General features: G+C 40.8%; 1 protein-coding gene across 9 annotated transcripts in view; it reads left to right on the forward strand.

Moving 5' to 3' along the window:
- The window catches only part of ZMIZ1 (zinc finger MIZ-type containing 1), a 392646-nt gene that overhangs the window by 271673 nt on the left and 105616 nt on the right, over nt 1–15357 (forward strand). For all 9 annotated transcript variants that reach the window (XM_087963911.1, XM_087963918.1, XM_087963916.1 and 6 more), the window contains 2 exons: nt 4216–4329; nt 7102–7207. In XM_087963911.1, the coding sequence (XP_087820037.1) occupies nt 4216–4329; nt 7102–7207 (220 nt within the window). The remainder of the gene's footprint in view (nt 1–4215; nt 4330–7101; nt 7208–15357) is intronic.

Consider the following 15357-nt stretch of genomic DNA (forward strand, 5'->3'; position numbering starts at 1 on the left):
CTTCTTCTTCTTCTTCTTCTTCTTCTTCTTCTTCTTCTTCTTCTTCTTCTTCTTCTTCTTCTTCTTCTTCTTCTTCTTCTTCTTCTTCTTCTTCTTCTTCTTCTTCTCCTCCTCCTCCTCCTCCTCCTCCTCCTCCTCCTCCTCCTCCTTTCTTCTTCTTTCCTAGATTGCTATGCAACCAGACCTATACAGATGTGAGGCAACTTCCATAAAATGCAACCATGGCAGAAAAGATTATTATAACATTATAATAGAAAGCAGGATAAATAATAAGCTCACAGGAAGCATGTAAACTATAAAATATCAGTGTTGAAGAAATAAAAACAAAACAGGTTTCTGTTTTGGTACTATCCCTTAAAGACTTTCCTATTATCTCTCTGATCAGTTGTTTTCAGTTGGAGAAGATGGTTTTTTTTACGTGGCACTTGACTTTGGTTGTCAAAGAGTTACTGTCACTGTACCTGGACTTTGGGCACATTAGTCTTCGACTTACAACAGTTCATTTAGTTACAATGGCACTGGAAAAAAAGTGACTTATGACCCCTTTTCACACTTAACTACATTGGGACACTAGTTTATATTGTGTCTCTTTCTGTAATGTGATAAATAGGCAAAGCTCTTAAAAACCAAACCGATAGCACTGATCATCCAAAACAGGTTTTTTTTCTTTTAGAAATTGGTGGGAGCTGGGATCAGAATTAACAATCAGCCAACCTGGATGATTAGGGGACTGGAGGCTGAAACATCTGAAGAACGGTTGCAGGACCTGGGTATGTCTAGTCTTATGAAAAGAAGGACTAGGGGAGACATGATAGCAGTCTTCCAATATCTCAGGGGCTGCCCCAAAGAAGAGGGAGTCAAGCTACTCTCCAAAGCACCTAAAGGCAGGAAGAGAAGCAACGGGTGGAAACTAATCAAGGAGAGAAGCAACCAGAAAGAAAGACCAGTTGAGCTGGCCCACCACTTGTGCAAGTCAAGCGGCGCTCATGCGGCCTGGTTGTGAATAGGCCATGGCCCAGGAGTTGGGGACCCCCGGTTGAGCAAATCTCTTGTTTGGATCTTTCCAGATGAGACTGAAGAGCCAATAGCTAAAGTTGTGATTAGTGGATACTGTTCAGAGTGCTTAGGTAAGATGCTAAGTGGGATTTGAAAATGCATTGCAGTTGCCATCTCTCAAAACGTCCAAACTACCACAGTCTTAAGGTCAAAAGCCTTTTACATGCCTGAATTTCTTATCCTTCTCATGGTAAGAGAACTTTGATGAATGAGCAGGAGTTCCGGCCTTGTTTTGATTCGATTCTTTTTATAGCAGCACATGTACAAACTTTGGTGCAACATTTTCCATCTCTATGTTGTTCTTTTAAGAATTCGGCTGCATGCTTGCAATTCTCGGGGTTTTTTAATGATTCTTTTATGATGAGTATGATGATTATTCCTGTCTTCTAGATTGGCAGAGTGTCTGGAATTTTCTCCTCCATTCTGCAGTGAGAATCCACAATATTCCCATGCTGGTTTTGTACTTTTCCAAACCTGGAGGCCAAAAGTTTTCCTGACAGAACAATTAACCAGTGGAACAACTTGCCTCTAGAAGTTGTGAATGCTCCAACACTGGAAGTTTTTAAGAAGATGTTGGATAGCCATTTGTCTGAAGTGGTGTAGGGTTTCCTGCCTAGGCAGAGGGTTGGACTAGAAGATCTCCAAGGTCCCTTCCAACTTTGCTATTCTATTCTAAGTTAAATGTTCCAGAAAGACATGTGTACCTAGATGAGTCATGAGCCTCTCTGACTTTTAAGAACTGCAGTAAGACTGCAGTGAAGATGTTTCTGTGCTTCGCAGCTTCCTCTCTAGAAAACTTGGCTTCTATTCTCTGAGGATTTAGAAGTTTGCAAAGATTCTTCTCTTGAGCCAAGATTTGACTTGTTTAGAGAATTTTACTCTTGACTTAGTTGATCGTTTTAATCACAATGGTTTATTCTGTTTATACTTGAATACTTGGTTAGCTGCCTCGTGTGCTCACTGGAGCAGTCAGGATGAACATAAATCAAATCAACAGATATTGATTTCAGATGTTGGTGCACATCCACAGGAGGGAAAAATTAGACCTTATGTGTATGAGCCACACCAGCATCATCTATATGTTAGTCAATATATATTGTTGTTGTGAAGTTGTGGACAATGTTCCTCCAGGCCTTCCTGTCTTCTACCATCTCCTAGAGTCCATTTAAGCCCATTAGTTATATATATATATATATATATATATATATATATATATATATATATATATATATATATATATATATATATATATATATATATATATATATATATACTGTATTTGCCGGCGTATAAGACGACTGGGCGTATAAGACGAGCCCCCAACATTTCCACTCAAAATATAGTTTTTGTTATATACTCGCAGTATAAGACGACCCCCCACTTGGAGGCATGCTTTTCAAGGCAAAAAGTCATCTCATACGCCGGCAAATACGGTAAGTTGTAACACTTGGGGTATTCTGGATATAATTCTTGATTGACACCCCCAACCCCTTTCCCCCAAACTTACAAAGCCACCAAAATGCTTTAGAGAGGCAGCTTCGCCTTTCTCAGGCTGGCACTCAATTCCTCTCCCTTTCTTTGTGACAGCCCCGCGTGCGTGCCATCGGGACTCAAGGGTGGGGATGGACAGCTGCCAACTCTCTCTCTCTCTCTGTGTGTGTGTGTGTGTGTGTGTGTGTGTGTGTGTGTGTGTGGTGTGGAGGGTAATTCCGGCTATCTCTGGCCTCCGCGCCGGTTTTAAAGTCGCTTGGCCGGTTCCCAAGTCGCAGCGCGCGCTGGCCGGGAGCGCGGCGCCGGGTGGAAGCTCGGTGCAGGGGAGGCAGATCTTTCTCTTAAGCGGGGAGGGGAGGAGGGGACAAGAGGAGGGACGGGACGGGACAGGGGGCGGGAGGAGGGCGCTCGCCTTCTTCCACCGCCCACCGGACCCTTTTCTTCCCAAGGGGACCCTGGAAAGCAGTTCGGGAGCCGGGTGGCCCTGCCCAGCGGGGTCCCATCAGGAACTTCCTGAGGACACCCCCCCGCCCCAAGCACAGCCCTCCCGGTCTTTCAAAGAGGGAGGGAGAAGCGGGAGGAGCAAATTGCCGCCCCGCCCGCTGCCCAGAAGGAGGTGCCACAGTCCACCCCACCACCTTCTCCCCCCACTCCCGGGCCAGCGCGGCTCGGGCTGGCTGGGCGAGCGGCCCCGCCAGAGACCCTCCCGCTCCACCCCACCCCACCTCCAGATTGGCCTGCAAGCGCCCGAGCCGGGCGGAGGGTGGGTGGGTGGGTGGGAGGAGGAGGAAGAGAGACTCCGGCTGGGCTTGAAGGGGCTTCGCAAGTTGCGGAGCTCCGCCCGTCGCTCTTGCACCGAGTGACAATGTATTTACCGGCGTATAAGACGACCCCCCACTTGGAGGCATGTTTTTAGGGCAAAAAGTCGCCTTATACGCCGGCAAATACGGTATATATATATATATATACACAGACCAAGACTCCCAACCAATCAGGATGAAGAAAAACCATTCTGGCACAGCAATAGGCTGCCCCAAATTCAAATCTGAAACTACTGTAAAAGTCTGACTCACAGACGGACACAATACAGAAGCCTGATGATGGCAGATGAGATTCTGCTGAAACGTTGCTACAACTTTAAAAGAACTACAATGACGTGGGAAAATACCCGAACAAGCAACACCATATATATATATATATATATATATATATATATATATATATATATATATATATATATATATATATATATATATATATATATATATATATATATATATATGCGGTGGCTCAGTGGCTAAGACGCTGAGCTTGTCAATCAGAAAGCTCAGCAGTTTGGCGGTTCGAATCCCTAGCACCGCATAATGGAGGGAGCTCCCGTTACTTGTCCCAGCTTCTGCCAACCTAGCAGTTAAAAATGCAAGTAGAAAAATAGGATTCACTATGGTGGGAAGGTAATAGCGTTCCGTGTGCCTTTGAAGGTGTTTAGTCATGCCGGCCACATGACCACGGAGACGTCTTCGGACAGCGCTGGCTCTTCGGCTTTGTACCGGAGATGAGCACTGCCTCCTAGAGCTGGAAACGACTAGCATGCATATAAATTCATTTAGTCAGGAAAGCGTGGATGTACCTAATTGTCTTCAGCTCTCTCTTTCTCTTTTGTTCCAGCATTTACAAAATCCTGCCAATTTCCACAATGCAGCTACTGAACTTCTGGATTGGTGTGGCGACCCGAGAGCTTTCCAAAGGCCCTTCGAACAGAGTCTTATGGGCTGTTTGACGGTATGGCAACTTTTATTCAGCCAGACCATATTATTGTGGGGTTTTTTTTTCTTTTCCAGCTTCGAGAAAAATGCATTCCTCTCCATCTTGAAAAGGAGGCAGTGGCCTGCTGAAATACAGTTATTAGTCCATTTGTTTACATATAGATATGTCAATCTTGTGGTTTTTTTAAAAAAATGGAAAAAGAGGAACTTTGGTTACACGGAGGCTTTTAATATAAAATTGCTATTGCTTCCAGATTCCCATGCAAATATTTCACCCCTCGTTTTTTAAACTGCAATAAATCACCCATCCAGAGGTGGTATTCAGCTGATTCAGACCAGTTCTGGAGAACCGGTAGCAGAAATTTGGAGTAGTTTGGGGAACCAGCCAATCCCGCCTCTCACTGGCCCCTCCAACCCCATCTATTCTCTGCCTCCCAAGTCCCAGCTGATCGGCTGGGTCTTCTTTTGTTGCCCTGCGCTGGAGAACAGAGCTGGAAAGCAAGTTAGTCAGGTAGGGAGGGAATGGGGATTTTTGCAGTAACCTTCCCCTGCCACGCCCATCAAGCCACGCCCACAGAACCGGTAGTAAAAAAAATTGAATCCCACCACTGCATCTTTCCAACTTGGGATCACCCATATTGTAATATTTTATCATTAATTATGAAAAAGCGAGTCATATGAGATACTTTGGATTAATAAGAACAGGCACAGTTGTGCTGACTAGCTAATACTAAAAAGCAGCATTTCATTAGCTTGGATAGATGATTATATAGTTTCCATTCTGTTATGTATCATGTTTTTTTTTAAATATAGCAAGCCGTGTTGGACACAGATAATTGCATTTAATGAACCCTTCTTTTAATTCTTCAAGGAGATTTTATATTAAAACTCTAGTGACAAATTAGCTCTTGCAGCATAAGCCCTTTAGAGTGAAATATCATGGAAAACAAAAGGCTGGTGCTAAATTAATAAAACGCTACTAAATGCTTCTGTCTTCCTGTTGCTCTTTAACTTTCTAAATTAAGGGAATGTTAATATCATTCACAAATAACACTTTCCGTGTGCAGTGCATATAAATGGATTTTGTGTGTGTGTGTTGCTTATCTGAGAGGGTAGTGGGCCTAAATCAAAGCCATTACTTTGAAGAAGTATGTGTGAATATAAATGATCCCAACCAATCAAACGCAACCCTTGAGTTTGTGAAGGTCCTATTAAATTATTTCAAGAGATCGAGGGTGCATCCATCACTTCCAAGCCTGCAGTTTTGGCTTGCAGTCTTACGACCACATTTGAACCAGAATTTCCATTGCTAATCAAGGCAGCTGTTATGTCGGTCATACCCAATTTTATGACTTTTTTTTTTTTTTTGCCATGGTTCTTATGTCAGGATTCCAAATAATATCCCCATAGCAAGCAAAACTGAGGCAGACAAATTCCTCAAAGAATAGGTTTATTGGATATGTCATATTAGCACAAGCTGGTGAAAACCGACTCTGAATATTCCTGCAGTTTTCACCTGATTAAAAGTGAAAGTTGTCCCTTTCTCAAAACAATCGGTTAAATGGTCCAATCAGGACACTGTCCAGTTGCTCGGTGACTCCAGTCCCCTCCTTCCGAGCACCTGCAGGAATGTCCTTGGTTCCCATGAGAAAGTATTTTGTTTTGGCTACAACATCTGTATTCCCACTTTCCTATCCCTCTTCCTGAAGTCTCAAAATGGCCTCAATCAGGCCAGCTTCAGGGTTGACACCTTAAGCAAATCAGTGCAGTTATTAAATCCATCACAAAGTCATTAAGGAAATCCAGCTTTCCCCATTGAGTTTGCTTGTCGGAAGGTTGCAAAATGTCAATCACATGACCTGGCATGCTGCAACCATTATGAATACTTGCCAGTTGCCAAGCACCAGAATTTTGATCCTGGGAAATGCTTCAACAGTCAAAAGTGCAAGGACCGGTTGTAAATCACTTTCTTTAGGGCCATTGTCACTTCAAAAGGATCATTCCAATCAGTGCTCGTAAATTGAGAACTACTTTTAGTCCATGAGAGAACATGGACAAGACAGGAGGCACTAGGAGTTTTCCGATGTGGAGTAGATACCCTGAAACATCTGGAAGATTTAAATCTTATTTTGTCCCTCTAGGCTTCCAGAAATGCAAAGCAAATTTGCAGCCACTCAAAAGCAAAATTGGTTCTCCTCCAAGTCACCTTTCATTCCCCCCAATTGTCTCTGGAGACAAAGCCCTTGGTGGATGATGGAGAATTAAGATTTTAAGTCACACTTCGGAAGCAGTGCGAAATACAGACCAATGGCCTCCTGACAGCTTGCTTACTTTTGACCTTGATGGTTTATTGTTCACTCTGGAGTCCCTTGTTTCTTAGAAGACAGATTGGCGCAATCAGGTTCAATGCAGAGGTGGTATTCAGCTGGTTTGGACCAGTTCTGGCGTACTGGTTGCAGAAATTTTGACCAATTCAGAGAACTAGCAAATACTTACTCTGACAGGCCCAGCTCCCCCTGGATACTTTCAAATCCAAAAGTATCTTTGGAGTTTGAATGGGGTGCACTGCTGTTTTAAAGAGCTGCAGACACTCCCACGTGCTCTGAAGAAGGGGAGCCGAACAAACTGTGCAGCCTTAGCAGAAATTAAAGAAAGGAGAACAAAGACTTCTGAGTTTGGATTTTTATACATTGTGTCTTCCAGCGGTAGGTTGGCGAGAAACTGATGACTTCCCAGAAACTCTCTGTGACAATCCTTTTCTTCTTCTTTTTTCTCCCTTTTTCCTCAGGTTGTTAGCAGAGTGGCAGCCCAGCAGGGCTTCGATCTGGACCTCGGATATCGGTTACTAGCTGTTTGCGCAGCCAACAGGGACAAATTCACACCAAAATCAGCTGGTAGGAACAACTGGTATTCTTTTCCAGATATAACTTTTTAGTGTGGGTTTTTTTTTTTTTTTGCCAGAGACAACCTTGACAAATGTGATAATGTGCTTTTGTGCGTCTCTGGGAAACACAGAGCTTTTGGCTTTCTCTTAAAAAATACAATGTGATGAGAAAAAAATGGTATTTGGGTTGCCATCTCTGTTTTTCAAACTGTCTTGAGGAATGAATAAACCTAAAAAAAAAATACAACCAACAGAGAATCAGTAATCCCAGAGAAATTCTATCCAAGTGGTGATGATCGTGGGGGACATTTACCCAGGTGGTATACTGTGCATGTGTGCAGACATGCATTCATTGATTGTTTTATTCATTCATTGATGCGTTTGTTCATTTATTTGTGGATACCTAAATTGGCCAGGTCTATGTAATGGTTTTTGAAAGCAACGCTTCCAGACACTGCAGTATTTGCTTGTGACTTTGTGACTTAATAGATCATTTCTATTCTTAAAAGGTTGAAAGTGTTGTAGATCTTGTGGCTTCCCATTTTTCAATAATTTTGGGGGGGCAACCTAGCTTCCCTAACAGATTTTGATATGCTAAGCATCCTTTCAGTCCATTAGCAATACCAATAGCACTTATATTATATACCGCTTCACAGTGCTTTGCAGCCCTATCTTACACAGTTTACAGAGTCAGCATAATTGCCCCAACAATCTGGGTCCTCATTTTACCCACCTCGGAAGGATGGAAGGCTGAGTCAACCTTGAGTTGGTCAGAATCAAACTGCTGGTAATTTGAAGAATCAGCAACCTCCGTGCCACCATGGCTCCATTAAAAAGGATATTGTGTTGTGTATAATACAATACACTCGGTTAAACTAATTACTAAAATCACCTTCAATGATGAATATTTTTTTTCTTTTGAATGAGAATATGATGTGTATTTAAGCTGTTGTTGTTGTTGTTGTTTTCAACCCTTTAGTTATGCCTGACTGTTGGCGACTTCATAGGCAGGCGCTCTCTATGTTACCCTATAAAACACAGCTTCTTTCAGTTGTTGGATGTTCAACTTTACATTGGATTTGTTGTTATGAAGCCAGCGTGTTCTTTGCTCGGCCCTTCTTCTTGTTCCACGAACCATTCCTAGCATCATAGACTTCTCCAATGAATTAGCACCCATGACATGGCCAAAGTAACTTAGACGTAGTCTTATGATTTCGACTTCTAGTCGTGTGTCTGATTTTATATGATTTAACCCCTCTCTGTTAGTTACTTTGACTGAATAATAATATATGCCCGTTGTATATAATGATAATGAGTTAACACCATGATGTTGTGTAGCAAATATTTGGTGTTGACTGTTGTGGGTATATATTTTAAACATGGAATGCCTACCTGGTGCAAAATGGAAATGTGGTTGTAAAAAGGTTTGATTTCTAGTTAAAATTATAAATGATGTTTTCCCCCAGTTGTGTGAAAGTCCATAGTGGATATAGCAATAATTATTAATTTCTGTCTGACTTTCTCTTCAATCTGCATATCATAGTCCAAGATATATCAAGTTCAGGGTTTGCCTTTTCATGCTGTAGATGTAAATACAGAATAACAAAGCTGGAAGGGACCTTTGGAGGCCTTCTAGTCTAACCCTCTGCTCAAGTAGTAGGCACTATTCCATTCTGAACAAATGTCTGTCCAGTCTCTTCTTAAAAACCTCCAGTGATGGAGCACCTACAACTTCTGGAGATAAGCTGTCCCACTGATTAATTGTTCTCCTTAATTTTATGTTGGATCTCTCTTTGATAAGCTTCCATCCATGACCCCTTGTCTTGCCCTCAAGTGCTGGGAGAGGTATTTACAAAAAAAAAAAAAAAACATTTGTAGCAAAAAGCACACTAAACTTCTGTTCCATCCACCGACCGCTTTCTACACAGTCTTCTTCCCAGTCCCGGTCTGAGGAAGGCAAGGGAAATTCCTTCAGAATAATTGCAAAAGTCTGCATTGTGAAATTGATTAAAGGCTACGGGGTGAATCTAAATGGATTTGGGAAACCAACAAAAGCTAGCCATGGGGTTTACAAGCCAAAGGGTGCTTCTAAGTTTGTTTATCACTCTGCTAAACAACTAATTCCCTCAACACTGTCCAACTATTTACAAAGTCTGCACTACTATTACTATACTATGAATCTTCTCATCACTCCTTATCACCCATCCCCTCCCACTTGTTGTAGGACTGTAACTTGGTCGCTTGTTTCCTTATGATTTTTATTGGCTGTTTCCTAGTGCAGGTATGATTTGATTGCTTATTGAACCCTATGACTTATTATTAAGTGTTGTACCTCATGATTCTTGACGTATGCATCTTTTCTTTTTATGTACACTGAGAGCATTTGCATCAAGACAAATTCCTTGTGTGTCCAATCACACTTGGCCAATAAAGAATTCTATTCTATTCTAAACTCAGTTCTAAAAGAATCACAACTATCAGTTGAGTGGGCCCGTTTAAAAGTCTTGCACAAAACCTGAGCGCATGTTAACAGTGGCTACACCTTCTGGACTTGCCTCCTGTTAAAACTAGTCCCTGCCCACCCCACTCCTCTATTTCAGCAATTGGTTATGGATCAAAAATGAAGCCGAGGCATCTCTCAATCATGTTCTTTAATTCAATTAAAACAGTGGGGATGATTGCCACTCCAGCCTGTTAGACAGGCAAATAAGAACTAGCAATGAAGGACTATGGAAGCTGCTGGGATAATTTCCAGTCACCATCAGGAGCAACTCAGCAAGTCATATGAACGGACACAAGGAGCAGCTTATGCATTGTTGCAGTCTTGAATCAATTGCATGATGCAAGATGGGTTCCTATTATTATTATTGTTGTTGTTGTTGTTGTTGTTAGGTTCAATGCTACAGCTATTGTCTGGGTTTGTGGTAAACACTGGATATGAAATGATAATTTCTTGGCTTCCATTGGAACTGAATATTGGATCTAGATTGTCAAGCACTGGGAACCAGGATCCAAGATAGAATTCAAAAGCACTGCAAATTTATTCCACACAACCTTTACATAATCAATCAATCAATCAGAATAGAGCTGGAGTGAACCTTGGAGGTCTTAGGGACAAGTGGTGTCCAATCTCTTCTTAAAGTCAAGAATCTGATCTACTAACAATCAGTGTGAATGAGTGCCAGATAAGAGACTTCAAGGGGGAGCTGGACTTTGGTCTCTGTCAGGCGTGTAAAGACTCCAGACTGATGATGCATTTGACCCTACCCTCAGTCTCAGCCTCGTCGTCTCCTACGTAAACTGAGACATAGCTGCAGTGCATCCAACTGAACTTAAGTTAGTGATTGAGATCTAGTCTATCCCCTCTGCATACATCTGGATCTAATCTTTACATACTACTAGATCAGTTTGATTAACTTTTGGGGATCTTTTCTGAGTCTTTTCAATATCCTGGCAAGGTAATCGTTCATCCAACCCTAGACATTTCCAAATATAAGATGTAGTCTCTTCGTTTCACCTGAGACAAATAAGATTTATTGGTGTGTTTTGGATTCACTTTGCTAGCTGTCCCGCCATCCACAGGCTCTATGATCAGATGGTGTGTGTGTGTGTATGTGTATTTATTTATATTTATTTATTTATTTTTACTATATAAAGAAAGAGCAACAATTTCAATGTCTATATAAACAGTGTGCTGTCTGTTTACAGTTAATTTGAATAGTAATAATAATAATAATAATTATTATTATTATTATAATCATAATAATCATTATAATCATAATCATAATCATAATGTTCATTAATAGTGATATATAATAACAGCATTTTTTCAACATATTATTAAAACTTAATTGTTAATACTAAATCATTTTGATAATAAACATGTCCTAATAAACCCTCATGGTAAAAAATAACCCATTGCTTATAATTTTATGTGTTTTAACTTCTGTTTCTATTATTTAACCATAGATAAAATAAATCCCATGTTTCAAAATATTCCATATCTTCCTTCTCTTTAATTTCAAATGTTAATCTATCCATTTCTATACATTCTACTATTTTTTTTTTTAACTATCTTCTCATCTGTCGGGATCTCCACACCTTTCCAATGTTTTGCAAATAGAATTCTGGCTGCTGTTAACACATGAAATATTAAATGCATAGTCCCTTTATTATATTTTTTTCTGGTATAATACCCAGCAGAAATATTTCTGGTTTTAAATCTACATATTCCTTTATCAGGTGTTGTTGTTTTTTTTGGTAATTTATTTATTTATTTTTGATGTGGCCCTAAATTAGCTATATACTGAGGACTCACAGGGCAATCTCATTATAAATCAAAACACTCACAACAGAACAATTTGTTTCAAGACAGCTTATTATTATTAGAACAAGATAAAATCAACATCAAGCAATCTTAAAAAGGTCACTGTGGTTAAGTTGCAGTAGAAATGTGAGATTAAAATAAGAACAGAGAGACCGGGTTATCCAGAGGTTGTCTTCCAAGTAACTATCAGCTCAGCATGTGTGAGCATTTTAAACAAGTGTTTGGAGAATATCAGATACCAGGTAATAATATAAGGAAAGAAGCTGGGATTTAAAGGGTTCAACGGGAACATTCTTTTTATACACAGGTCCCTCTTCTCAAATTAGTTTATCTTCCATGGAGCATCTGCTTTTCAGTTGAGTGTATTCACAAATTCAACATTAAGTACCGATTGATTCAAAGAAGTGCCATATTTAAAATTGTTTAATGGAAGGTGTAAAATTAAAGAGTCTTTTGAATCAAGCTTGACTCCCAAGGAGACACACGTTCTTTGTCAGCAGTACTGAAGTGGGATTGCTGTAGTTGCTTCTGATTATTATTCCTCCGAAACTATTATTCAGTTTCTTAGTGTTGGAAGAAAATATCCTTCTGTGTTCAGTTCCAAGTGGGCAAGAAAGACACTGGAAACATGGTGACTGCTTGGAAAGATGGTTTCATGGTGGATAGGATCACATGCAGAGGTGGCATTCAGCAGGTTCTGACCAGTTCTGGAGAACCGGTAGCGGAAATTTTAAGTAGAACCGGCCAATCCCACCTCTGACTGGCCCTGCCACCCCATCTATTCTCTGCCTCCCGTTGAGTCCCAGCTGATCGGCCGGGTTACCTTTGGTTGCCCTGCCCAGGAGAACGGAGCTGGAAAGCAGGTTAGTGGGGTGGGGAGGGAATGGGGATTTTGCAGTATCCTTCCTCTGCTATGCCCACCAAGCCACACCCACCAAGTCATGCCACACCCACCAAGCCATGCCCACAGAATCAGTAGTAAAAAAATTTGAATCCCACCACTGATCACATAGCTTGGGTGAAGAAAAAAAAAGAAGGGGCAAGATGCTGAGAAACCCTTAGTTTTATACCCTCTGTTGGGCCTCGCCTTGGTGTTTCCTGTTCCTGTGTAAGAAATGTATCCCATTGGCTGTCAGACTCCCAGGGGGCAGGGATCTTAGCTAACTTTGTAGGCTTTATCTGGACCACATGGCTTCACCTGAGTGCTGGCTTATGCAATCTTCCCAGGCTAGGTGGTGAGATGGATAGAGGGCTTTGTTATGTGGAATACTCTGGCCCAGGCCTTAATGGCCCTCCCATTAACAAAGGTGGGGGTGCACTTCTGCTTCTAAGGTGAGTTTCTACTTCTCTTTTTAGGGGAAATATTGTGCCTTTTTAGTATATCCTAAAATATTTCATTTTCCTAGGAGAGGGGTAGGTTTTAACTTCCAACCCTAGTCTACAGAACAGAACAGAACAGAACAGGGATGCCCTAGAGATCTCCCTTTGAAGGACTAATAGAGCCCAATCTGGAGTAGCTTTGAAACCTAGAGGAGGTCATCCAGAATAGAAAACATCTCTGGTTGTAACTGAAGAGAAAAGATCTTCTCCCGTAATATATGACATTGGAAATGACCTTCTGATGAGAAAATGCAATGGGGAAGCCAGATTGACTTCACAATGGTATTGCTCCCTGAAAAGCCGCAGTGATTTGCTTAACAGCCATGGCAAGAAAGGTAATAAAACAAGGGCAAAACTCACTGAACAAATGTCTTGCTTAGCAACAGGTATTCTGGGCTCAATTGTGGTCGTAAGTGGAGCTTTACCTGGGTGATTTGTTTCCTCCTCTGTCTTCCTTTCTGTTCTTTAGAATCTGGAGAATGGTGTTTTCTGACGTCCGTGAGAAAAAAGCAGTAGGAACTTCCTATTTCTGATTCTTCAGGAGTTGCTCCACGGGAGTTAAGTGGAGGAAAGCTGAGATTCACAGCATTATCATATCATGTTATGATTAATTCTTAACATCCTCATTAATTATCTCCTCCCCGTTACATGCTATTGAGATTCTCTCTGCTTTCATTCTGGTTTTTTTTTGGGGGGGGGGTAGCCTTTGTTGCTTCTCCCTCCTCTTAACGCCTGGTTTTCCTCTGATTTTTCTACTAAGTGTTCTTCGTATTATTTTTGCACTTCTGATGCTTGTCGATAAGAATAAGGAACAGTGTAAAAAAAAAAGAAAGAAAGCTTTGGTTTATTTAATCTGGAGGAAAGAAAATGGCAGTCAAGAATGCTGGTAGAAGAAGAATTGATGTGGTTGTGGTTACTAATGATAACGATAGTGCTGTGTTTACTCATGATAATGAAAAGGGACAGGATGGCTCAGTGGTTAAAGATGCTGAGCTTGTCATCTGGAAAGCTGACAGCTGGGGTTTGAGACCCGTATGCTGTGCGATGAGGTGAGCTCCCGTTCCTTGCTCCAGCTCCTGCCCACCCAGCAGTTCGAAATCATGCACATGCGAGTAGATAAATAGGTACCACTTCAGTGGGAAGGTAACAGTGTTTCAACAGTGCCTTTGGTGTAAATGACCACAGAAGTGTCTTTGGACAACACTGGCTCCTTCGGCCAAGAAATGGAGATGAACATTGTGCCCTAGAGTCAGACGTGACTGGACAGGGGAAACTTTTAGTAATAATGATTGGATAGATAGAGGTTTAAAAGGTCCCATCAACACAGCTAACAGAACAAACATAATCCATTTTTTAGAAAGAGTCACCAACTTCTCAAGTTCCTTGCAGCACCTGCACTCATGCCATTCTCGTTTATCAGCTTTCAGACTTCAGAAAAAACGGCAGTATTTTATATTTAACTTTTCTGGGCAGGACAGAGGCCCATATATTTTAATCTAACAATATACTTTAATTCTATGGGTGTTTTAATCAAAAACAATGACGACTTGATTCTATTTCCATTTTGCAACTCTCCACAAACTCCAAGTGAAAACCCCTATAATCATAAACATGATTATTTTAAGAGGACAGGTTGAAAGAGGATTAAAACGTAGCACACTCTGCGTTGTCCATGGGTTATATGAAAGCTCTAGTCCATGGTTTCAAGATAGTTTTTTTATCTGGACAGTTCCCATGTGTTAACTTCAGGTATTACTGTTAATGTTATGTCATATTAATCTCCTTTCTCTAAAGAAGTCTACAAGACTCTTGTGCAGGCTGTATATTACAACAATAACAAGATACTCTGTTGATATAGCTGGGCTTTAGAAGCTCTTTGATTATTACAAGAAAATGCTGGAGGAATATGCGCTAATGTCACAATGACAGTCCCTGAGGATGAGACAGCATCCTTGAACAGTAATTCAGTATCTAGAAAGAGATTCCATAGAATTATGTGAAGTGGATTTAAAATAGTGATGGAATCTGATTCAATCAAATCAGTAGGAATCTATCTAATCTATATCATTATTTATATCTGTCTTCTATCTGTTTGTCTGTCTGCCTATATCATTATCTATCTATCTATCTATCTATCTATCTATCTATCTATCTATCTATCTATCTATCTATCTATATCTATCTGTCTGCTATCTGTTTGTCTGCCATCTGTCTATCCAACACATAGTGTTGTAGTGTCAAAATAAAGCCTCTAATGGAGACTTTGCTTATTTCCTGGTTGTGATAAATGAAGCAAAAATTAGATCAGAACTCTAGACATTCATTGTTATTGTTTAATATGCTGTACTTTTATCTATGTTTTAATCAAAATATGATGTGAATGTGCAATACCATAAATAACATTAATACAAATAAATGGATTTTTTTTAAAAATGGTTAGGGTCCCTGCCAAA

This window comes from Notechis scutatus, chromosome 4 (assembly GCF_049901735.1).
Source record: "Notechis scutatus isolate UNSWTSFEM ecotype Mainland chromosome 4, rNotScu1.2, whole genome shotgun sequence".
Classification (NCBI taxonomy): Eukaryota; Metazoa; Chordata; class Lepidosauria; order Squamata; family Elapidae; genus Notechis; species Notechis scutatus.